A 25,106-nucleotide genomic window follows, 5' to 3' on the forward strand; every position below is an offset into this window, starting at 1 on the left:
TACCACAGTGTTACAGAACTGATAACATGTTTAGAAGTTTATGTCCTGCAGGTTAGAGTAGCATGGAGAGATCATCATTTATTATTCTGTCATCATTTATGAATATTCAGTGGATGAGTTGCTCAGAAAGCAACATTTAACTAAATACTTCTTGTGTTGCCGCATTTAACTCAAACTTTTTTTCCCCATGTTATCTCAGCAACAGGCATGGGCGACGGATGATGTTGCTCAGATCTATGATAAGTGCATAGCAGACCTGGAGCAGCATCTTCATGCCATCCCTCCAGCGCTTGCCATGAACCCTCTTACCCAGGCCTTGCGGAGCTTGCTGGAAGCTGTGGCTCTGGCTAGAAACTCCAGGGATGGCATTGCAGCGCTTGGCTTGCTGCAGAAGGTGGGATAACTAAATGTTGCTGGTTTAGTTTTGGCTCGTAGACGTCTTCCGCACAGTAGCTTCTCGTTTTGTGCATACTTAGAAGCAGTTTATAGAACTGATGTCGTTTTGTCTTCACAATCGCTGTTAGACAGGTCAGGTCTTAATGCTCATTCCATCCTCCAGGCTGTTGAAGGTCTTCTGGATGCTACAAGTGGCGCCGATGCCGACTTGCTGCTTCGCTACAGGGAGTGCCACTTGTTGGTGCTTAAAGCCCTGCAGGATGGACGTGCCTATGGCCCACAGTGGTGCAATAAGCAGATCACCAGGTGCGTCTATGTTGGAACAGTTTTTGTGCAGAATGGGATATCCTGCACCATCCTAAAAGCTATTGTAACATTTTCCATGAATCTGTTAAATTTAGTGTCTCTGACTTGCTTCATGTTCGCAGGTGTCTGATTGAATGCCGTGACGAATACAAGTACAACGTCGAGGCGGTGGAGCTTTTGATCAGGAACCATCTTGTAAATATGCAGCAGTATGACCTGCACCTAGCACAGGTACACACATTTCTACTTCTGTGGGTAGTGTCTTTGTCTGTTCACTGCCATTAACTGGTCTTCACATCTGTTCTGTAAGTTGGTGAAATAAAACTTCTGGAGGCATAAACATGCTTTTTCTGATTGAATCAGTTTCCTTTGCTGTTGGTTGCTCTGTCAATGTGTTTTTAAATTAACAAAATGTTTTCCCCTCCTCCCTCCAGTCAATGGAAAATGGACTGCACTACATGGCGGTTGCATTTGCCATGCAGTTGGTGAAGCTGCTGCTGGTGGATGAACGCAGTGTGAGCCACGTCACAGAAGCTGACCTCTTCCACACAATTGAGACTTTGATGAGGACCTGTGCGCACTCCAGAGCTAATGCACCTGAGGGGTAATGAACCACAGCAGTTTTAATTCATTAGAAGTGGAATGATTATAGCTACAATCTGAGGCTGGAGATTAACCTTCAGGGCTGCTTTACAGCTCCATTGGCCAGTTTTATGATGCTAGTGCAAAATCTTGGTAGACGGTAATGTTTCCCTTTGCTCTGTGATGGCATTTGTTCACTGCGCTTACATGTGTTTGATGTTCAGTGATCTGAACATGTGTTTGTGGTCTGCTCGTCTGAGGTGGCAGACCCTAGCTTGACCTTTGCTCTGATGGCATGAGTAGTTCTGGAGGTGTAGTGTGCTGAGACCTGATTCCTACGCCTTCTACCACCTCGTTTCCAGGCTTCCCCAGTTGATGGATGTGGTTCGCTCCAACTATGAAGCCATGATTGACCGGGCCCACGGTGGACCCAACTTCATGATGCACTCTGGGATTTCACAGGCGTCAGAATATGATGATCCTCCAGGCTTGAGGGAGAAAGCGGAGTACCTCCTGAGGGAATGGGTCAACCTGTATCACTCCGCTGCTGCTGGCAGGGATAGCACCAAAGCTTTCTCTGCCTTTGTTGGCCAGGTTTTTATCAGCATTTATTAGTTAATGGGAATGATTAAAAAGTAGTACTGTTACTCATGTTTGCATCCCCGTTTTCTTTTTCCTAGATGCACCAGCAGGGAATTCTGAAGACAGATGACCTGATCACTCGCTTCTTCCGGCTGTGCACAGAAATGTGTGTGGAGATTAGCTATCGGGCACAAGCTGAACAACAGCACAACCCAGCAGCCAGTGCAGCCATCATCAGAGCCAAATGTTACCACAACCTGGATGCCTTTGTGAGGCTCATAGCCCTGCTGGTGAAACACTCTGGAGAGGCCACCAACACAGTGACAAAAATCAACCTCCTCAACAAGGTGCACCCACATCACACTGAATATTATTCTGATATATCATTTATAGCCCAGTTTCACTCATTTTCATTATGGTATAACCTTAATATCTCCACAGGTGCTCGGTATTGTAGTTGGCGTGTTGATCCAGGACCACGATGTTCGTCAGACTGAATTCCAGCAGCTGCCGTATCACCGCATTTTCATCATGCTGCTGCTGGAGCTCAACGCCCCTGAACATGTCCTGGAAACCATCAACTTCCAGACACTCACTGCCTTCTGGTAAGTAGTCGCTTTTTCTGAAGGGCCTCGTCCTGCCGAGAAACTGTAGTTCGGCGAGTTCTTGTGATGTTTTCTTCGGTCCATGTGGTCGTCCAACGTTTGCCTTTATCTGCAGCAATACCTTCCACATCCTGAGACCCACCAAAGCACCTGGGTTTGTGTACGCCTGGCTGGAACTGATTTCTCATCGCATCTTCATTGCCAGGATGCTTGCACACACCCCGCAGCAGAAGGTCTTTAAGGAGAAATCTTACATAAATAACATCACATGGCTGTTTTTGTTTGAATAGTTTTTGAATATTTGTTCTAAACCGATGCTGTCCTCTAGGGTTGGCCCATGTACGCACAACTGTTGATTGATCTTTTCAAGTACCTGGCCCCTTTCCTGAGGAACGTAGAGCTCAACAAACCTATGCAAATCCTCTACAAGGTGATCTTTCAGGGTCATTTTAATCAATATCCTGGCTTTTAAGTGTTAATGTTGCTCTTGAAGCAAGGAGTATTTTGAGTGATGTGTAGAAAACGTCTGCTGTTCTGATGATCCGTTCAGGGCACGCTGCGAGTGCTCCTGGTTCTGCTTCACGACTTCCCAGAGTTTCTGTGCGATTACCATTACGGCTTCTGTGACGTCATCCCACCCAACTGCATCCAGCTCCGCAACCTCATCCTCAGTGCCTTTCCACGCAACATGAGGCTTCCTGACCCTTTCACACCCAACCTGAAGGTTCGATTAGCGCTTTGGTGTGAATCGTGGATATGAGCCAAGTTGGTTCGAGACCGAAAGATGTAATAGGCCTGTCCTTTATCGATTCCTGCCGCAGGTGGACATGCTGAGCGAGATCAACATCGCTCCGCGGATTCTCACAAACTTCACAGGCGTGATGCCGTCACAGTTCAAAAAGGATCTGGACTCGTATCTGAAGACGCGCTCACCTGTGACGTTCCTGTCGGAGCTCCGTAGTAACCTGCAGGTAGGCTTGGTGTCCGTTTACTTTAAATCAGGAGTAAGAGAAGCACAAAGGTGTGACGAGCTTGTGGCGGTCTTTTGTCTCCCAGGTGTCTAATGAACCAGGAAACCGCTACAACATCCAGCTGATCAATGCTCTAGTGTTGTATGTGGGGACACAGGCAATCGCTCACATCCACAATAAGGGCAGCACCCCCTCCATGAGCACCATCACCCACTCCGCTCACATGGACATCTTCCAGAATCTGGCTGTGGACCTGGACACTGAGGGTAGGCTAGCAGCATTAAATTAAGGTCTTTTCATAGATATTTAGACACTACTCCTTAGAAACCAACTGTGTTTAAAGCTCTTTTCACCCAAATAACGAATGTCTTTGCTGGCTCTTGGTAGTGCAGACGGAGCTGGATTTTTAGGTGTTGAGCATCTGACCTTAAGCAAATCATCAGGCTTCTGATTTTGTCTTTTTCCAGGGCGTTACCTGTTCTTGAATGCGATCGCCAATCAGCTGCGTTACCCCAACAGTCACACTCACTACTTCAGCTGCACGATGCTCTATTTGTTTGCCGAGGCCAACACTGAGGCCATCCAGGAGCAGATCACCAGGTGAGACCGATCCGAGGTCCAGACGATGTCGTTGAGCGTCGTCTGCGAATACTTGGTTAATGTTTCCTCCTTGTTCTTTAGGGTTCTGTTGGAGAGGCTGATAGTGAACAGGCCTCACCCGTGGGGTCTCCTCATCACCTTCATCGAGCTGATCAAGAATCCTGCCTTCAAGTTCTGGAGCCACGACTTTGTGCACTGTGCGCCCGAGATTGAAAAGTATGTTGCCTGTTTGATATGCGATGTCTGGGAGCAGCTGTTGTTGTGGCGCCTTAAACCGACGCTGTCTTTTCCTCCCGTCTCTCCTCAGGCTGTTTCAGTCTGTCGCCCAGTGCTGCATGGGACAGAAGCAGGCCCAGCAGGTGATGGAGGGCACCGGTGCCAGTTAGCCTGTGTACCAGCCAGCTCGTAGCCCCCCGGAGAGATGCTGTGGCCTTGATCCACCCCCCTCACCACCCCACACATACACACCTCCCTCTTTACTGTTGGCACTGGATAAACTGGCAACCATAGTCATTTGGACTGTGGATGAAAGGACTACTGCTCATGGATCTAGTTAGGTTTTTTTTCCCTCCCCCTTTTTTGTCATATCCCTTTGGAGTTGAGATGAGATGGATCGGGACATGCTGTTTAATATACTTTTTTTGACGCTTTGATGTAAATATTGGAGAAAAAAAAGGGGAAAATAGGGGAGTAGACAAGTGGAAAGCAACGCACATGTCAAATAAAATGTACCTTGACATGTAAAGACATGTAAACATATTTTCACTCACTACCAAAGTCCTCTGTTTGCTTCCCTCCCACACATCCTTTTTTTCCTGGCTTTTTTGTTGTTGTTTTTCTTCAGCGGCTGAACGGTAGAGTGACGAGAAAAGCTGCCTACTTTCATTTGATTCCTTTTATCTCCAAGTGGGACAGAAAGATGTAGTTCTCCCATGTGGGGTGGGGGTCTACTCCTGGTGTGTTGGTGGAGAACGTTTGCTGATGGTTTGTCCATTTGAAACTGGCTCTGGAAGTCTCTCCCTGGCACGTGTAAAATTATGCAGTGATGGAAACCTTGTATCTTGACAAATTTGTATAAAGATCCAAATTGAAGAACAACAATAGAAGGACCAATACAGCCCATTTTGTAACATTTTGAATGTTTTGTAAATGTATTGGTCCATGTGTTGTATTTTGTAGTCCTTTCTAGTTTGCCTTTAGTTCTTGCTACTTAACTGCAGTATGCATACATACAGTAAATAAAGCATTCAAACTGCTATTTCATCTGTCTTCTTTCAGGACTGCATGACTAAGATTAACAAAGTGGGACTAACTGTATTAGCAGTAATAAGTTTTCAAGCATGTTAGTTTTTAAATATTAGGAAGCCAGAAAAATGGACTCTTTGAACCAAATGCTTTTTGTAGTCAGCGAGTTTCTGGCCGTCTGTTTGCTAAAGAGTGACCAGAGTTCATTTAAATTTGAACTGTTGTCCAGAAAACATTTGGCTTATTCATATGGGCAGTTAGTAATTTCAGTTAAGCATAAATGTCTTTGCTTTGTAGCCGGGCTTCTTGGTTGGCGCACTCTCAGTCCAAATACTTCACTGTAGACGGTGATGCTGGTGCAGCAGCAGTTTATAGTGGAGTCTTTGGAGTTGTTTCTAAACATAACCGGTTTCCTCACATCTGAGGGCAACCATTTGGGTTGGGTTTGAACTGATCATCTAGGGATCTGCAGATGTTTAGGTGATGGTTTAAAGAGAACTTCTCAGTTGGAGAAGGTCCTTGGACTTGGTATTGGTCAATCTGATGTCAAATCCTGTATATGCTGCCAAAGAGAAACTACCAGTTGTAGACTATCACGATTGTTAATGAGGCTTGGCTGTGTCACGTTAAGACGGCACCACTTAAACAGATTTAAGTATATGAGCACTGCTCAAAAGATCAAACACTTCTTAAGCATCAAGTCAAAACTTCTGGGAAGTTAAGTTATCAAACGGGGTTGTAAATCAGTTTCAGCTGCTTTAGAATAGAATAGAATAGAATAGAATAGCCTTTATTGTCATTGTACAGAGTACAACGAAATTGGAGTGCCACTCCCTTGGTGCAAGTTTCAATAATAAATATAAATGTAAAATATAAAAAGTACAAAAAAAACAATCGTAAGTACTCAAACAATAGTATGTACAATATATACAGGATAGCAGCATAATATAATGACAGTGACGGTATGGAATAGGTTCAATTGTTTTTGTGCTTATTTACTACGGTGATAGCTCTGGGAAAGAAGCTATCCCTGAATCTGTTTGTCCTGGTTTTATGTGACCTGTACCGTCGGCCTGACGGTAATAGTTCAAACAGTTGGTTGCTGGGGTGAGAGTGGTCCTTGATGATATTGCCAGCTCTGCTGAGGTACCGAGAGTTTGCAGTGACCTCCAGGCTGGGCAGAGAGCAGCCAGTGATCTTCTGGGCTGTGTTGATGACCCTCTGCAGTACTTTCCTGTCTGCAGCTGAGCACCCTGCATACCATGTTGTTATGCCGTACGTTAGGATGCTCTCTATGGTGGCTCTGTAAAATGTCACCAGCAGCCTCTCCTCCAGGTTGTTCCTCCTGAGCACTCTCAGAAAGTGGAGACGCTGCTGGGCCTTTTTAACCACCGCTGTAGTATTTGCAGTCCAGGAGAGGTCATCAGATATCTGCACGCCCAGAAACCTCATGGAGTGTACCCTCTCCACACAGCTCCCGTGGATGTAGAGTGGGGCCGGGTCTGCTCTGCCCTTCCTGAAGTCCAAGATAAGTTCTTTAGTTTTCGTGGTGTTCAGTTGGAGGTTGTTAACTGAACACCACTCAGTCAGTCTGTTGACCTCATCTCTGTAGTCCGACTCATCCCCCCTTGAGATGAGTCCAACCACTGTGGTGTCATCCGCGAACTTTATGATGGTGTTTGAGAGATGGGTAGGGGAGCAGTCGGAGAGCGTAAACAGGAGGGGACTCAAAACACATCCTTGTGGAGACCCGGTGCTGAGTGTGATGGTGCTGGACCGGTGGGGGCCGAGTCTGACAGACTTAGTCTTAAAGTTAACAACAGGTCCAGAAAGGGCTGTGCAATATGACAAATCTCATATCCTGATTTAAGACATGTATCGTCCTGACGATATAAATCACAAAAATGTAACATTTTCTGTAAATTCTGTGAATCTCGGGCAGCTCGACTTGTGTGAAGTGTTTCCAGCTGGCGTCCTTTACCTGGAGTCGAGTGTTTTAACAGATCATGAAACTATATTTTTAGACACAAGTTGTAACGGCCGACATTTTCTTTCAAAGTTTGAGTCTAAGGGTTTTTTTGGGGTTTTTTTTAGCACCTGACAGCTTTTGCTTCTCATCCGTAAACTCTCTGCATTCTTTCACGTGATTCAGTTTCTTTTGAAAAGTCTCAACAGGATCGTGAGCTTTATTGTGAAAGGTTTACGTCAAAAAAAAGCAGAGCCACGCGATGGTTTTACTGTCGTTGTTGCTAACGACAACACGTAAAAACAGGCGCTTGTCCGTCCGTAGTGTGGTTATATTAAATATAAGAGAACTTTAAGAAATTAATATAGCCGCTACAGTGACCATCAAAACGATGAAAAACTATTGCCGTAAACAGTTTGTTTCGTGGTGTCGTAAAATAAACGATAGCTGTTTTTATATCGTCATCCGATATATATCATTGTATCGAACAGCCCTAAGTCCAGAGGTAACAATGAGCCAATGCCCAAAACAGGAATGATTTCACACAACGGTGGGGAACTCCAGGCCTCGGGGCCGGTGTCCTGCAGGTTTTAGATCTCAGCCTGGGTCAACACACCTGAATCAAATGAGTTCATTCCCAGGCCTCTGGAGAACTTCATGTTGAGGAGGTCATTTAGCCATTTAAATCAGCTGTGTTGGATCAAGGACACCGGCCCTCGATGCCTGGAGTTCGTCACCACTGATTTTACAGGTCGAGGCCACTGACATTTATTTTTTGACCAGTTCAACATTTGGCTCAGATCAGTATGCCTAACAGGAGACATCTGGACCCAAGATAGCACATCAATACATGCTGATGCCAGAAGGTTTGCTGTTCCCAGCACCATCTGAAGAGAGTGAGAGGAGAAATGACCTCCACCAGAATGTTCCTGACCAAACAATCAGAAACAGACCTGCGGGTGGCTGGAGGGTAGGGCTGCCACGATTAGTCGACTAGTCGCGATTACGTCGACTATCAAAATCGTCGACGACTGATTTAATAGTCGACGCGTCGTTTGAAGCTTTGTAAGATCACAAAAGACGCAGGAATAATAGCAGGATTTAAGAGTGTAATAACGGACTGAAACAGAAGATGGCAGCACTGCATGTACAAGGATGCCAGCTACCGTTAAACCCCGAAGAAGAAGCAGCTGTGTCCCAGAATTCATAGCGCGGCCCAGCTCAGTTTCCAACAATGGCGGCAGCTAGTTAGTTTTAATGTTACTCTTATTATTCTTTATGGGTCACAAAATAAACGTTTAACATATTTTCAGGTGAGAATGTAGCTGTGTAAACCTCAAATATCTGCTCAGTTTATCAGGACACCTCATATTTTCAAAAGCGCGCCGACGTTTTCGGAGACGTCTGTTACCCACTAGCTCGTTAGCGAGCCGGGGGCTAGGCTCACTAGCGCCGTGAGAACACCGGACTCCCCGCAAATCGTTTTCAAACCAACCGCCGTCTTTCGCTACTCAGGTTAAACATGATATATGAGTCACTTAGATAACTTAAACATGTTATTGTTTGGCTTTTTTTTCAGTATTTTATTTGTTCCTGAGTAAATCGGTTTGGCTGAGATTAAAGTTATAGTTTTTACACAGCTGAATAAACATCAAGCAGACAGCTGATTATCAGAAGTGTGAGATGCTGGAAAATTTACTCCGGTGTCCTGTTATATTTTAGATAGCAAGGAGTTTATTAAACTTCACCGAAACAATCTGCAAACTTCATTAAAATTTAATAAACTACCATCTTGTCTTTATTTTTAGTTAGCACAGACCTTAAACACTTAAAGCTGTAAGCTAATGATAGTTATATAAGAGCAGATGCTGCTGGTGCAATAAGCTGTAGTTTTACGTCCAATGGATGATGATCTGATTAGTCGACTAATCGTAAAAATAATCGGTGACTAGTTGACTATCAAAATAATCGTTTGTGGCAGCCCTACTGGAGGGTATACCAGAACCGGTTGTTTCTTTGATTTTTCTGATGAGGATAAGACATATGAGCCTCAGTGGTTTGGAGAAAATCCAAAATAACTTTTTAAAACTAATTCCAGATGTATGCTGTACCGTGACACGACATTCATGGTTAGAGCCTGGTCAGTTCTCAGTGTAATAGTTTTACTACATTTTCCTTCACTGGACAGTGAAGTCAGTGTTGGTGGGAGCGAGTCCGAGTTAAAGCGGCTCACGTTCTGTATATTAATACTTGATTTTGTTTTTGCGAGATGTTCTGATGAAATGTGAAATCTCAATATTAATAGTGAAGAAAAGTCCAAAAAAGCCCCAAACCATCTTGTAAGACATTTGTTTTATTAACCGTGTCATCTAAAAACGATGGCGCACACATACGATTAAAAACCTCGGCTGCGGTTCCCGTCAGAGCCGAACTCATGACTTGGTTAGCTCCATGAGTCCATGCAGGATGCTCTTCTGTCCATAGCGTACTTGCAGCGCCTTCCACTGCCTGCAGCTCAGTCCCGCGAGTGCCGCCTTATCCTCCATTAACGCCCGGTCGACATCCATGACTTTTTCCTCTCCGTCTCCGTAGGACCTCAATGTCAGATGGGCCGCCTCATAAATCAGTCGTTTCCATGAAGCCTTTAACTCGGAAAGACCCTCGTTGGAAAGCGCCAGGGATATCTTCTCATCATCCTCGTCGTCTTCTTCCCATCCTTCGTTGTCTTTAAACTCTGAAAGCTCCTCCTTTGACATGCACAGCACCTGAAAACAAAGTCAATCAGCAAACAATCTTATCTCAAACGGCGCTGCTTCAAGTGTTTGTCCCGACTGTTGTCATAAGTAAAAACAGACGATAACTAGCGCTGTTTTTACGTGCTCCCTCACCTTGAGCGCCGTATAGAGCTCTGTGTCTGTAAGGCAGCCTTGTTTACCAAAGACAAAGGCTGCTTCCTCTTCCGTCATCTGACACAACACCCCCCACTGCTCCTCAACCAGCTGCCGGTCCAGATCCGACTGAGCACCTGGGAGGGAAAATGAGGGATGTCGTTCACACCGTCACGTCACAACGCTTTGAAACAAAGCTGTTATCGTTGTTATCGTTCACCTCGTGCGGCAGCTTCGTAGACTTTAGCGACGGGGATGTCGGCAGTGTCGTTGCTGTTGCTGGAACACGGCTCGGTGAAGCCGTACATGTGAAGCAGCTGCCAGTTGGCCATCTGCCCGTACGTGTTAAACACCTCCTGGCCTTTATGAATAGGGCGCACGCAGACCATCTTCAAGCTATCCTGAAAAAATGTTGCGCAAATTCATTGTTCAAAACTAAAATTTGGAAACACAGCGACTCTATTCTACGCTTTCCTGATGAGTTCATGACCACAATCCCTCGTTTCAAGCTAATTTTATACATCATGGCCACATTACTGTCCAAGCATACACAGACAGGTGCTGTACGAGTGTTTCGCCACCTCTTGCTTGTCTTGGACATCAAAAACTAATGGGGGGCATCGCGCTGGCTTCTCCCATTTTTTATCTACAGTATATGATTTTCAAAGGTGCAAAGCTGCCACAACAGATGTGTCTCCTCACTTGTGTGAACTCCAGATTAGCATTGTGATTGGACACATGGTTAAGCATGTCAGCCATGGGAACCATCATTGGTGGGTTGGGAGGCTTCTCCTCATCCTCATCGTCGTCATCCTCATCTTGTGGCTCTTGGAAACTGCAGACGAATGGAGAGACGGGATGGGAAAGAAGAAACAAACACACATACTCGTGCCCTGCTGTAACTGTCTTATGTATTTATGCATGCTAACCTGTAGGCCATGACAAAGGCCACAAGCTGTGTGTACAAGTCCAGAGTGTGTGTGCCAGGGTTCCAGAGGTCAGGATGTCTGGTCATGAATGGCAGGACCACATCTGTGTACTCCCGCTGGATGTTAGCCAGGTCCCTGTCCACTGCCTCCGGCACACCTGTTCCCTTCAAGAGGCTGCCTCTCTCCTCTTTAGACCTGAAAGGATGGACAGCTCAAATGTTTTCCTCCTCTTTCCCATAAGAGAGGAAATAAAATATTAATTTAACACTATTTCATGTACGGTAGTATAATTTAGAAAGACTAAACAAAGATACAGTCACTTTCTTTCAATAATTACCTGCAGGGTAATTATTGAAATAAGATCAGGCCAATTAAACAAACGCAAATTAGCGGCTCAAAAATTGGCACGTGCAGTTAGGAAGGACAGACATTTGGACCTGATGTGTGTGGCTCAGAGAAAATCTTTAGCAAAAAAAGAAATTACATGGACATTGCTCTGTGTGCTCACTGCTGAGAAGAGACGTTTTAATTACACCGATCTCTGTGCAGAAATGTGACTAAGCTCAGTTTCAACAAAATATTAGAAGAACAGAAAGGAAAGGGATTCTGCTCTTTCATTAAGTGAGCTATTTAAACAGGTTTGGAAACAAATAACACAACTCCAGCGAGCACGCCGATGTACGCGCCATCGTACCAGGGAAGTAACACCACACCTCTGGATAGGATGGGAGCTGAAGCGTGTTCCTCACCAGAACATGGGATGATCCAGTGTTTTGAAGTCTGTCCACAAAGAGAGGTAGGCTTTCCAGTGGGACTGTGAGGATGTGTATTCATACAGCAGAGCCAGCAGCAGGGGAACCCAACCCGACGAGCTCTGCAGAGTCGACTGCTCTGTGAAGGAAAAGGGAGAAAGTTACAAACTGAGGGATGCAGGCAGGCAGCATCTTTGCAGCGTTGCACGTCACCTTTTTCCAGCAAGGTAGAAACTTTGGTTGTTCCCTGATGGAGGAGAGCTGATCTGGGGATGGTGAACAAAACCTCCCCGTCCTCTATGTCATCCTTGGCCAGCATCCCGTACTCGGCCACGGTCCCCTCTTTACTCACGCACACCTACAGGTACAAACGTCAGTCCTAAACCAGGTCTTAGTGCTGACTAAGAAGCTGTAAATGCAGTCGCACGACGCCGTAACAAACCTTACTGCTGAGCTCCAGGCCGACTCCGTCACACCACTGTAAAAAGCTCTGCAGAGGGCTCAGCTCTGAGCCATCCTCCACCTGTCAGCGCAGAAACATCAGCAATACGAACAGGCACGTGTTATCTAATGCTATCGTGCACGTGGTTTCACGCGCTTCTAAAACGAAGCCACGTGATTACAGTTAGAAGAAGGTAACTGTGTTCCTTGCATCAATGCTAAGTGATAAAGTGAGCTGAATGGCGGCACGTTTTAAGTAGCAGATCACGATCGACTGCGTAAACCCAGCGTGTGCACCACAGCATGTTACACGTACACAGAAACACGCGGCGTCGTGTTTGCTGCTTAAAAACAAACCGGATCAAACTGTTACCTTGGCTCGTTTCGCTCTTGCTGCCATCCCGCAGAAGTACACTCGAAGCTAACTCGAGCATGCGCACTGTGAAACATGTGCAGCTTAAGTTTGGCCCACGCGGTGACTCGTAGTACGAGAAGTGCGGAAGTGAGAGGCTTTTTTTTTTTTTTTTTTTAAATACTTTAATTAAATTTATGCACATATTACAATCTCTCGTTGGGAGACAACATTTATGCAACAACATCTTGAAAAGGTTGAATAAGAAATCAAACGAAAAAAAAACAAAACAAACAAAAAAACAAAACAAAACAAAACAAAACAAAACAAAAAAAACACATATATACATATACATAAATATATGAAGGCCATTTTTATGACATATAACAGTTTCCTTTCTGCGAACACTTTAACATACATGTGGCTTACTTAGTACACCAAAAACACAATCATTAAAAGGATAGAGATTGAGTCCCATTGTCGCATATCAAAGCAGCCTCTTTACATGAATCCCTCAGTAATTCTAAAGATGACAAAAAAGATTTTAATTCAATTTTCAATACAGTTAGGGAAGGTCTTTTACTTTGCCATTTGCATTTGTGTATGTGGTATTTGCCCATAATTATCACCACCTTGTGTAGCATGGACAGTTCCTTAGATGGATCACCATTATTATATAAAACTTGTGTTAGAGTCAGTGGGGTCATCCCATCTATTCTTATACTCAACCAGTCTACTAGATCTTGCCAAAAGTCAGTTGTTACTGAGCAGGAAAAAAACAAATGATCAATACTTTCCACATTTTGTGAACAAAATCCACATGGCTCTACCTCAAACCCAAACCTTTTTTTAAGCATTTCAGCTGCTGGGTAATATCCATTAATTATTTTAAATTGCATTTCTTTGACTTTGGGGGGGATAGGCCATTTTAAAAAGTGCGTATATTTGTTCGTTATTTTAACATTACTCCCTTTTAGTTTTGTGTTACTGTTAAAGTCGTGAAATAATTTGTTTTTAAATATCTTGTTCATGGTTTTATTATTACAGTTTTTATCCGTCAAAGGAATCTGGTTTAGATGTAAAGAAGGTAGACTAATTTGTGCCTTAGAGTAATACAAATAACCTTGAATCAAACTCAACAGAGGTAAGGGGATTGCCTTACAAACCTTGTCATATTCTCTAAGGGAACACTGAATGTTAAACTTCGCATTAAAAACACCCACTGAGAGAAACTGACCCCTTTCATCAAGTAAGTCTGTTATAAAGATGATGTTTTTTTCAAACCACTCTTTAATAAACAATGACTTCTTATTAATTGTAATTGTTCTGTTATTCCACAAGGTGGAGCAATGTGGTGAAAAGTTATGGGCAAACACCATCTTCCAATAAGACAAGACCTGCTTATGATATTCTGACAGTTTCACAGGCAACTTCAATATATCAAAATCACATTTCAGGAGAAAATCCAACCCTCCCACCTTTTTGAAAATATTTTTTGGGATATGGAACCATATGGAGTCAGGTTTCAAGAGGAAGGCTTTTATCCAGTTTATTTTAAATACTCCAACCATTGATTGAAAATCAATTGACTTTATACCACCTTTAGCGTAATCTTTGACAAGTTGTGATTTTTTAATGTAATGTGTTTTATTGCGCCAAATGAATTGATAGATTATAGAGTTAATCTTTTTAATGCTTTTCGGGGTAATGTATAGTGAGTATGCTGGATAAACCATCTTTGAGACGCCCTCTGATTTGGATAATAGATTGCATCCAAAAATTGTAATATCTCTCGTCAACCAATGATTTAGTGTTTTGGACATGCCATCAATTTTGTCTTTTAGGTTTTTTGATTCTCTAGTGTTGATGTCTTTGTTTAAATAGATGCCTAGATACTTAACTTCATTTTTCACTGGAATCGTCCTCATGCTATTTTCCAAACAATCATAAAGTGGCAAAAGTTCACACTTCTGGGTGGCTGTAGCTCAGGTGGTAGAGCAGGTCATCTACTGATCGGAAGGTTGGTGGTTCGATTCCCGGCTTCCCCTAGTCTGCATGCCAAATATCCTTGGGCAAGATACTAACCCGAAATTGCTCTCCGATGCATTCATCGGAGTATGAATGTGTGTGAATGTCAGTTGTGCTTGTGCGAATGGGTGAATGCACAAGTTGTGTAAAGCGCTTTGAGTGCTCAGAAGAGTGGAAAAGCGCTATATAAGAACCAGTCCATTTACCATTTAGGTTCAGACACAAGCCTGAAGCTTTAGAAAAAATTGAAATGACATTCAATGCTTTCTCGAGTATTGATTTATCCTTTAAAAATATTACTGTGTCGTCTGCAAACTGACTTATTTTCAGTTCAATATCAAAAATGTTTATTCCTTCGATGTCTGAATGGTTCACAATGAGGTAAGCCATTAATTGAGTGCAAAGAATAAATAATTTTGGAGAAATTGGGCAACCCTGTCGAATTCCACAGAATATGTCTATCCTAGATGTTATGCCTGGATTGAGCGAAACATAACTATAAATTTGCTTGTAGAACAGTTTGATCACTTTGCAAAATTTGTTTCCAAATCCAAAAAGTTCTAAAGATCTAAATAAAAAATTATGGTCTATTGAATCAAATGCCTTAAAAAAGTCAATAAATAGTATTAAACTTTCTGAATTAATAAAGGATCGATAGTCAATCATATCTAATATTAATCTTATGTTATTATGAATCTGCCTTCCTTTAATAAACGCTGATTGGCACTCATCAATCAATTTGGTTAAGACGCTTTTAAGCCTATTTGCATATACTAAGGCTAATAATTTGTAGTCGTTACATAAAAGTGTTATGGGTCTCCAATTGTCTAGCATTTGTAAATCTTTGTTTGGTTTGGGTAATAAGGTTATTAATCCTGTTTTCATTGTTGGGGATAGTTCTTCATTTTTTAAACAATCCAAAAAGCCATTAAATAACAAATCTTTAATGTCTTGCCAAAAGGTTTTATAAAATTCAATCGTTAAACCATCAATTCCAGGCGATTTTCCATTTTTCATTTGTTTTAGAGCTGTATCTAATTCGGATATTTTCAAATCTTCTTCTAACCATGTTTTATCATCCTCTTCCAATTTTTTAACCTGATCTTTAATCATATCAAAAACATATCTGCATTTTCTTTTTCAGTTCTTGATTTATACAGATTACTATAGAACATGTTAATTTCCTCACTTATTTTGTTTGGTTCCTCAATTATAGTACCATCCTTACTCAATTTAGTTATTTTTTTCTTTGTTTGTCTACGCTTCTCTAGACTATAGAAATAAGATGAATTTTTTTCTCCATGCTCAATCCACTTGGCTCTAGACCTTACATATGCTCCTTTAGCTTTAATCAAGTACACCTCATCTAGCTTATTTTGTAAAGATTGTAAGCGTTCTGACTCTTCCGCAGTCATACAGGGTTTACCACATAATAAATGAATTTGTTCAATTAGATTTTTCTGTTCACATACGCGTAGGGCAGACACTTTCTTTCCCGTTTCTATAGCTAATTGTTTCACACTATATTTAAACCATTCCCATTTACTGACATTAGTCATGCTCATATTGTTAATTTCTGATTTAAGTTCTTTAACTTGTTTACAGAAGTCTTCGTTTTGTAATAAACTATTGTTAAATTTCCATATGTTGTCAGATCTTTGTTGTTTACGTAGAGATAATAAGAGACTTATCAGACAATGATCAGTAAGTGGGGTTGACTGGGTCTCACATTTCGTAACATATGATGATACTGTTTGGGAGACAAGCCAATAATCTAATCTTGAACATACGTTTTTATTTGATGGACTAAACCAAGTATATTTCTTCGTATTTGGGTTTGTCATCCTCCAATAATCGATCATATTGGTTGTCGTACAAAAGTCACAAATAATGCTATCGTGTTCTGGTTGATTTCCTCTTTGTGGTTGTCTGTCAAGCCATGAGTTAGGAGCCAGGTTAAAATCGCCTCCAGTTATCACCCGGGTAGAACCATATGTAGTACTCCACTTTGCAATTAATTTACTTAAGTTAGACATCATATTTCTATTTAGCGACCTGTTATTGTATCCATACACGTTAATAAGAATAATTTTCTGTTCACAGACTTCTACCAACACCATGATCCAATGCCCCATTCCGTCGCTTTTATGATCAATAACTCTCCCTGCAAATTTGTTGAATAAGATCATAACTCCTGCTGAGTGAGTAGTACCATGTGAATAAAGAATACTATCTCCCCATTGATGTTTCCAAAATGTTTCCTCTTCCTTACCAGAATGTGTTTCTTGTAAAAACAAAATGTTTGCCTTAATTTCCTTGCAGAATAAGAACATGGCCTTACGTTTGACATTGTTTTTTAAGCCTCGAACATTTAAGGAACTTAATAGAACAGCCATCTATAAGATAAAGAAAAAACAAAAACAAAAACGCAAGAACAAAATACAAAACAAGAACAGTAACGGCTTCCTTGGCACTTACTAGAAGAAAAAAAAAAGTGCTTGAAGCAGGAATAAGCCTAGTGTCCTACCTATGTAATCATAACAGTACTCCGACCCTATCACAGTACTACCCCTTTATATATGCGGCAATTTTAGCTCTGGATAGCCCACGTTTAACTACGGCTTTGCTTTTTGACCCTCTCCTATTTTTTATTTGTGTATTTTTAACAGATATGTATATATAAACATATATATATACACACACACATACCCACATTTTATGGTTAACTTGTAGTGACTTCTTCAAGTGCATCTCACAGATCGATCCTTTTACCGTCTATTATTGCATAACCCTCCTTTAGGAATGCTCTTTTGCCGTTGTTTCGAGCTTCCTGCACCTTGGGCCACAGCTTGATCCGAGCTTCACGGTCTTCTTTGGAGAAGTCTTCTTTAAATTTTATGTTCAGTTCTTTGCAGACCCTGGCCTCTTTGGATTTCCTCCATACTTCATCCCTTGCCGTCCTCATGCTGAACTGTATGATGATTGGTCTTGGCACCTTGTTGCTCACTGCATTGTCTTTCTTCCCCAGTCGGTGTACTGTATCAACCATGAGCTGCAGTTTTCCCACTGATACAGGAACCACTCTTGTTAGAATGCCGATCACTGTTTCACGTGTATTCTCGTTGTCCTTCTCTGTCAGACCCAAAATTCTGAGGTCCCATCTTCTGCGGTAACGTGCACTCTCCCGACAGCTCTCCTTTAATTCTTTGTTTTCCTTCATCAGCGACTCCACCTTCGTCGTCAGCTTGTCAATTTCCTCTCTGTTTTTTTGGGTCGCCTGTGTATTTACTTCAATGCGTTGTTCGAAGGCTTCCAACTTCTTTTCAAGCGAATCAAACCTTTCCTCGCATCTCTTTGTGAAGCCAAGTAAAACTTCATATACATTCTCGATGCTCACCTGCTTCTCAGTTATTTTGCTTTTCATTTTTTTGGGATTGGGACTTGGTAACGGAGTGTGGTCACCTATGGGTCTTCCAATCTCTTTCTGAAGTTCCATCTCTTCTATATCTTCATCCTCACATGCTTCTCGCATAGCAGCAAGGTTGTAATCATGGTCGGAGAGGCTACCTGTTAGCTTGGGGTTAGCCATTTTTATCGCTCTAAGTTTATCTTTGTGTCTGCCTGAAGGTCTGTCAAAGTAACTTCCAGGGGGTTTTGCTTGCGTTCTACTTCCTTTGGAGTAACAGTTTGTCAGTAAAGTATTTTACAGGACATCAAAATCACGTTTCTTAATCAGACCCGCAGATTGTACAACCGCTTATTCCGCCATCTTTCTCTCCCCCGCGCTGCCCAGGTTGCCTAGTGTAACAGTGGCTGTCTCCCAATTCAGGGTCTGCAGCCTTAAAGTACGCATTTCAAGGCCGATTATGTCACAGCGGCGCGCCGAAGGCTGTCCCAATCCAAAGGCTGCTGTCACTATCACTACCCGATCCGTACCGGAAACCCGATCGGTACCCCGCATGCGCGAAAGGTTTCTACTTCCGGTCGTAGCGTTTTACGATAGTTACAGGTCAGAGTATCTGTTAAGATGTTAAGAATAACAAGTATATCTTAAAATGTTTGCAACAATGAAGCATTTCAGTACAATGTGGACAAAAACGAAAAATAAAAAGAAAGTTACGAATCAGGACTCTCCGATCCTTACTGCGCATGTGTAAAGTCTGACCGTACAAATCGGGTCTACCCGATCCGTACCGCGCATGTGCAGATGTTTTCTTCTTCTTCTGTTCGTTTAATGGCAGTGTACTCCCCAGTGTACGAGGATACCGCCACCTGCTGACCGAGCGAATAAACCCTATTATAAACTGAATTAGCGTCATTACAAACGTGTGTTAAATCTGATTTAGCGATAGCCGAGTGTGCTTATGCTTGTCTGTGAGGAGAGGATTGTTGGAATAGTGATGATGATGTCAATTGTCAGTTAACACTTCATCTGGCTGATGAATCTACACGTGAGATATTACGAAGTCTGCATTATTAACTCTGTAATTAGGCGCCATTCTTCTTATTTTACGGCGCTGTTGCTCAATCGGGGGATGCTCTCTGTTGAGGAGAAAAGCATGAATTTCTTTGTATACGGATTATCCATTGTTTAAATGTCCCGGGCAGTCGAAAAGGAGGCAGGGCTGTTGAGAAATGCTAGGAGCTAACTGGGGGCTAACCGTATCATTCAAATATATTGAATGTCGCAATGTTGGCAAAGAGAGGAAGTGACGTAAGATTTGCGCATGCGGGGTACCGATCGGGTTTCTGGTACGGATCGGGTAGTGACAGCTGCTCGAAATGCGGCCCTGAAATGCATCCTTCATTTCCCTGAATTTTAAGGCTGTGGCAGTGTAGACTTCGTGGCCCAACGTATCCCAGAATGCATAGCGCAGCGATGGGTGTGGATAAATTTGCAAAGAAAAACGGCGGATGAGAGGCGGCCGAAGAGCACACTTCGGCCGACATGTGGCCAACAGTAATGTTTTAATGTTCTTCGTTATTAAACATTTGCACATAAATAAGTGACATAATATTCAGTACTTACTTAAAGTTTACTCTTCGGGCGCAACTCATCCACCGTTTTTTTCCGGCAAAGTTATCCAGACTAGTGATGGTAAATTTGATTCTTTTTACTGAGTCGAGTGTTAATGAGTCACTCACCGAAGTGAATCGGGTGTTTTGAGTCACTGAGTCAGTTGATCAGAGAGTGCAAAAATTTTACATTTTCACTCAAACTTAATTTTTTTCCCTTTTCATGTAAATCCCACTGCTAAGATGAATGATTTTAAAAAAAAAACAACTACTATTTTATAGAGAAAAAAAGAGCAAAAACATTTCTAAAATTAAGCAATTTCCTATCAAAATTCCGTAATAAACATTTATTTTGTTTATTTGTATTTTATTAGTATTTTCCTTAAGTGTGTCAAATATATATTTTCTCATCTAAATGTCCACTGTGCGTTCAGCCAGGGGGCGGTAATGCGCCTTAACATTGGTTGCCAACCAAGAAGAAGAAGAAGCTGTGAGCCAGGAGGGAGGGGGTGAGTGAGTGATTCGTTCGCTCGCTCTATGATTCAGCACAGGAGGGAGGGGGTGAGCGAGTCCTGAGTGATTCGCTCGTTCTATGATTCAGCACAGGAGGGAGGGGGTTAGTGAGTCCTGAGTGATTCGCTTACGCTTACGATTCAGCACAGGAGGGAGGGGGTTAGTGAGTCCTGAGTGATTCGCTTACGCTTACGATTCAGCACAGGAGGGAGGGGGTTAGTGAGTCCTGAGTGATTCGCTTACGCTTACGATTCAGCACAGGAGGGAGGGGGTTAGTGAGTCCTGAGTGATTCGCTTATGCTTACGATTCAGCACAGGAAGGGAGGGGGTGAGTAGCTCAAATGTGTTGTTAGCATGTTAGCAGCGCGATGCTACTCTGAACCGAAGAGCTATTTTCTTGATGTGAGCTTCTACTCAGGGTTTTTTCTTCCAGTTCAGAGCGGAAATGCTTTTGTTACGAAACTGGCTGTTGTTTCCCCCCCCCCACAATTTTAATTATAAGCTAGATATATTTCTACTAATGGAATTAGTTTGCTAACAGCAACAGGGTTGAGTCAGTGAGTCAGTTGGGCTTGTGAATCATGATTCACGAGTCAGTAAAGTGATTCTTGAGTATTGAACGATTCGTTCACAAATCGAACATCACTAATCCACACCCACCGCCGCGCTATGCATTCTGGGATATGTTGGGCCACGAAGTCTACACCGCCACGTCCTTAAAATTCAGGGAAATGAAGGATGCATTTGAGGGCCGCATTTCGAGCAGCCTTCGAATTGGGACAGCCTTTGTCGCTTCGACGTAATCGGCCTTAAAGTGCGGCCTTTAAGGCTGCAGACCCCGAATTGGGATACAGCCCCTGTGCACGACAAAATGCTAACTTCCTGTTTTAAGACCGGCTGTAGGGTTGTACATTTCCGGTGTTCCAGACGCTCTTGGATTAACTGGATTTGGTCGAACAGGTGTGCGGCAGACTTGCGTTTCAGGAGCTGCTACCGACAAACCAGCAAAAAAACGCCAAATGTGTCATCTGTGACACTTGTGAGGTTATCTCAAACACACTCCGTCAGTCTTGATGCTGTTGAACAACAAAATGTTTAAAACTGTCGCGAGTTTACCTGGTGATTGTCTCATGCACGACGCGATGGCGAAAACAGCAAACAATTAACACCACGCCGATGTTGTTCACAGGACAGAAAGAGTAAACGAGTCGTTCCCTCGCACGTTTTATTTCTCCGATTTCAGCGTTTTTGCTTCACAACTAAAGCGAGCAGTTTACTTTGTGCACTAACATGGACTCGAGTCAACCAGCGCCACCTCTGGCCAAGTGCCACAGCCTACAGCCAGATCAACCTGTGACACACATCTGCACCACGTTTGAATTCGTTTCAGGCACAACACATTTGTACCTTTCAATTGTGTCTGTTTGTGCGTCATGCAAATAAACCTTTGAAATGAATGAAATGATATCATGTGTCTATTTTTGGCCCACATTTGTAAAAAATTCCAAATTATATACACAAAGTCATAGGAATCACCACCCCTGTTCATTATGATTTTAATATTTTTGCCCATAAGAAAAACGTCTTGAACAAATATGACACATCAATATTTCATTAGTGTTGTCACATCACATCCTGTAAGCATAGTCTGCCTGTCTCTTTTCTCTGCAAACGAACATTTTAGAGGTGGTAGTTCTATACAGTCTGTATAAGTGTGGTTAATCCAAAAAACATTTGTAAGGAGATGGCAGTTACTGTGAATTTACAGCAGTTACACAGTGATTAGTAATAAACAGTCTCCAAAACTTGCATATGATCTTCAATTTGGAACCCATCTACTGACTATCACATAGCATAGTTGATCTGGCTGTAGTCTGGGAACACTCACCACCAATGTTCCCTAAGCTGCCACGTGCGCAATTGCGCACTGCTGGCACGGTCTCTGCGCACAGAAAATCTGCGTTGCCCACAAAAAAAATCTAACCTGAATTGAAATTAAAATTAATACTGATGATTAATACTGAGGTTGTTTGGTTTCCCCGATGTATGAATCCTGCCAATCCTCCTGCATTTAACAGTGTACACCATGTTACTCTGTTTGTGTCGGGGACCCGATCCTTGGGGTGGACCAGTTTTTGCCGCAGCATGTTTTGGGGTTTAAAAGCCACAGAGACCTGATGTTTAGAAAAAATGCGTCTCAGCTGCTCCGATACTCCTGACACGTACGGGATCACTACAGGTTTTCACTTAGGCAGCGGTTGTTCTTCTCTCCTGGATCGGCTGGAGCTTTCTTTAGGAGCCTTCCCAGCTTTGTGGGGATAACCACATTTACTCAGGGCCTTCTTGATGTTCTTCTGCCTCCCTGGCTGCTGTGTCAGTGGGGATGGTGTTCGCTCTGTGTTGTAGCGTCCTGATGACGCCCAGTTTGTGCTCCAGTGGATGATGAGAGTCAAACCTTAAATACTGATCCGTATGTGCAGGTTTACGGTACACGTCAGCTTTTAGATGTCCCCCATTACTGATGGAAATCTCACAGTCTAAGAAGGCTAACCTGCCACTGTTCATATCCTCCCTGGTGAATTTGATGAGTTAATGTGATCCGTGAAATGTGGAACGTCCTGAGATTTGATTTTCACCCAGGTGTCATCCACATATCTGAACCAATGACTTGGTGGTGTTCCAGGGTAGGTACTCATGGCCATTGATCAGTGGTCTTTGATCAGTGGGTTTTGGGCGTGGTTGTTGATCAATGGTCATGAGAATTTGCATAATTAAGATTAAGGAACTGACCAGTCATTATGCAAATGTACTGTTTATAAGATTGAAACCTGCAGTCAGCTGAGACTGAAGACGTCACTTGGATGAGGGATGAAACGTTTCTCCCACAAAACGCTACGTCCAGATGCACAGAATCAACCTTTGGAGATTTACTTACCTGGATGACTGAGCATGCATCAAGACAAGGGAACTCTATATACAAATACTGAGAAATTTCAACCCTTTCTCTCTTTTGCTCTGAGGTGCGAGGGAAAAATATCGATAAGTCGATGAACATCATCTACAGACATATTCGGTAAATGCCCAAGACATCTTGAGAAATGTAAATCGCCGCTTGATTCGTCCATTTGGTTGACCTTTTTTTTGGAAAACCCGACCGTAAACAAGACGCGAATATCACACTGGAAACGAAGCCCTACAGGAGTTTCCCCACCGGAAGTAGCATATGCTAAGGTGCACATAGTCTATACAGTGGGAAATCCACTCAGCGACTTATTGAATCGTTCTTTATGTAGGTCTCCAATGTCTTAAGAAATTAAAAAACAATAAAGAAAAACTTTACCAGCAGAAGATTATGTTGGAATAGATTCTCATGTCACAGCACCATAAAGGTTTCATTTTGCTTGTTGGGCTATAGGGCAGCAATTCTCAAAGTGTGTGGCATGCCTCACTGGTGGGGCACAAATTACCGGAAAAGTCATGTGGAACAAATGTTTGTTTCCTAAAAAGCCGAGAACATGACATCACCTCTTCACTCTTCTTTCTCTCTCACACACAAACCTTCATACAACATGTGACTTTTTGCACAATACAAAGTCTTTTGCAAATTTCTATTGTACTCTTGTTCCTGCACTGTCTTGTGTCTGTCTCGTTCTGTTCTGTCCGGTGCTGCACCATTTTTGTTTATGCATTTTTTGCATTTTTTGCACATTGCACATGTGGTCCTGTTTTGATTGTCTGCTATATGTAATATGTAGCACCATGGTCTTGCAGGAACGTTGACCACTTCCTGTTTATTCTTTCTACCTTTTGTTAACATCATAGTCAGTTTTACTAATACTTCCACGTGTACTATTGTGAAAAACAAACACTACAGGATATATAATATATGATCTGCAATAATGGATACCATGCACATCAAAGATAAAGTCTTTGACTTCTTTTGTTAAGAACGTTTAAAAGTTTGGAGTCTTCTCTCACCCCCATTTTCTGCGACCTGCTGGAGCGGGGGGGCTAGGAGGAGGAGTTGGCCGTCCGACTGTGGTCTGGAGTGTGGGGCCTTCCTGCTGCTGCGGAGTCGGGGCGGTCTGCCTCCCCCCACCGCAGGGAAAAGGGTAACACCACCTGGGTCTGGGTGCAGTTCCCCCCTCCAGGGGCGGGGGCACCTAGACCCGGTTTGTAGAGTACGCTTGGGGAGTGTGATCGTGTGTACAGCGTCTCTTTATGTCTGTCTCCACGTTGGTTGAGTGTGGAGTAAGTGCATATGAGAGCATGAGGGTGGGAATGGATGTTTGTATCTGTGTGTGCCTGTATGTCTGTGTCTATATGTCAGGTTGGGTATCAGGCGCCACCTCTCTGGGGACATCTCAGGCCCTCCAAGGTTTGGAGGCCTATCTCCCCCTACCACCACTTCCCCTGCCAGTGGCGGACTCCCTCAGGTGTCGGTGCGTTGGTGGTTCTTTGTGTCTGGGGGTGGGCGTCCGGGTACACACCGGCTCACTCCTTGGCGGCCGCTTATCGGGGCCTGGAGCCTGGGGCTCGCTCGGGCCACTTCGGAGGTGGGGTGCCCCCGGCCTCTCGGCCTGGGGCTCGGTCACTCAGGCACGGCTGGCTGCCGGCGGAGCTCACGGGCGCGTCACTGCAACTCCCCCTGGCTTCTGCTCCGCGGCTGCTGAGTGAGCCCTCATCTGGGACTCTCCTCAGCTCTTACTGGGACAGTGGCGCGGCTGCCCCTCTGTTGGTCTTCCTTGGTCTCTTGTGTTCTGGGGGCCTCTGGATGTCTGGAGTTTTGATCTCCTCCATACCTGCTTCATGCCCTGGAGGACGGGGCTGTGGCTCCCCACACCCTCTAGCAGATCGTTACATGGAGAAACCTTTGGAATACAAGCATGCTGATCCACACAGGTATGCACACAGGTGTACACACGGGTATTCAC

The 25,106-nt window shown here is 43.4% G+C and overlaps 3 protein-coding genes across 11 annotated transcripts in view; 1 reads left to right on the forward strand and 2 right to left on the reverse strand.

Moving 5' to 3' along the window:
* Window positions 1–5,300, forward strand: part of cnot1 (CCR4-NOT transcription complex, subunit 1) — a 30,894-nt gene extending 25,594 nt beyond the window's left edge. For all 9 annotated transcript variants that reach the window (XM_086297868.1, XM_086297873.1, XM_086297865.1 and 6 more), the window contains exons 35-49: window positions 200–394; window positions 560–702; window positions 825–933; window positions 1,137–1,306; window positions 1,647–1,878; window positions 1,965–2,213; window positions 2,308–2,471; window positions 2,587–2,704; window positions 2,800–2,901; window positions 3,022–3,195; window positions 3,293–3,442; window positions 3,528–3,708; window positions 3,910–4,042; window positions 4,124–4,258; window positions 4,350–5,300. In XM_086297868.1, coding sequence (XP_086153994.1) covers window positions 200–394; window positions 560–702; window positions 825–933; window positions 1,137–1,306; window positions 1,647–1,878; window positions 1,965–2,213; window positions 2,308–2,471; window positions 2,587–2,704; window positions 2,800–2,901; window positions 3,022–3,195; window positions 3,293–3,442; window positions 3,528–3,708; window positions 3,910–4,042; window positions 4,124–4,258; window positions 4,350–4,428 — 2,334 coding nt within the window. In that variant the 3' untranslated portion in view covers window positions 4,429–5,300. The remainder of the gene's footprint in view (window positions 1–199; window positions 395–559; window positions 703–824; window positions 934–1,136; window positions 1,307–1,646; window positions 1,879–1,964; window positions 2,214–2,307; window positions 2,472–2,586; window positions 2,705–2,799; window positions 2,902–3,021; window positions 3,196–3,292; window positions 3,443–3,527; window positions 3,709–3,909; window positions 4,043–4,123; window positions 4,259–4,349) is intronic.
* Window positions 5,301–9,586: 4,286 nt separating this feature from the next.
* setd6 (SET domain containing 6, protein lysine methyltransferase) lies at window positions 9,587–12,756 on the reverse strand. The gene is made up of 9 exons (XM_086297875.1): window positions 12,637–12,756; window positions 12,265–12,345; window positions 12,036–12,180; window positions 11,820–11,961; window positions 11,071–11,265; window positions 10,844–10,976; window positions 10,362–10,542; window positions 10,142–10,278; window positions 9,587–10,018 (listed from the first exon to the last, which is right to left on the reverse strand). The coding sequence occupies exons 1-9, from the start codon at window positions 12,661–12,663 to the stop codon at window positions 9,686–9,688; spliced, it is 1,374 nt and encodes a 457-aa protein (XP_086154001.1). The 5' UTR covers window positions 12,664–12,756; the 3' UTR covers window positions 9,587–9,685.
* A 108-nt stretch (window positions 12,757–12,864) lies between these two features.
* LOC147324233 (uncharacterized) lies at window positions 12,865–18,541 on the reverse strand. Its single transcript, XM_086297876.1, has one exon. The coding sequence runs from the start codon at window positions 18,230–18,232 to the stop codon at window positions 17,396–17,398; it is 837 nt and encodes a 278-aa protein (XP_086154002.1). The 5' UTR covers window positions 18,233–18,541; the 3' UTR covers window positions 12,865–17,395.
* Between the last annotated feature and the right edge of the window lie 6,565 nt (window positions 18,542–25,106).

Source organism: Aulonocara sp. 'chitande type north' Nkhata Bay, linkage group LG7, assembly GCF_057382095.1.
Source record: "Aulonocara sp. 'chitande type north' Nkhata Bay isolate Kocher_YH1m ecotype deep benthic linkage group LG7, A_spYH_male_GT1.1, whole genome shotgun sequence".
Classification (NCBI taxonomy): domain Eukaryota; kingdom Metazoa; phylum Chordata; class Actinopteri; order Cichliformes; family Cichlidae; genus Aulonocara; species Aulonocara sp. 'chitande type north' Nkhata Bay.

What these genes read in the sequence shown, in the direction of transcription:
- setd6 (XM_086297875.1), bottom strand. Translation starts at nt 12,663, where the DNA reads ATGGCAGCAAGAGCGAAACGAGCCAAG. An exon ending in CAAGAGCGAAACGAGCCAAG is followed by an intron (nt 12,346 to 12,636) that starts GTAACAGTTTGA and finishes CTGCGCTGACAG; the next exon opens with GTGGAGGATGGCTCAGAGCT. An exon ending in GCCTTTGTCATGGCCTACAG is followed by an intron (nt 10,977 to 11,070) that starts GTTAGCATGCAT and finishes ATTCGTCTGCAG; the next exon opens with TTTCCAAGAGCCACAAGATG.
- LOC147324233 (XM_086297876.1), bottom strand. Translation starts at nt 18,232, where the DNA reads ATGGCTAACCCCAAGCTAACAGGTAGCCTCTCCGACCATGATTACAAC.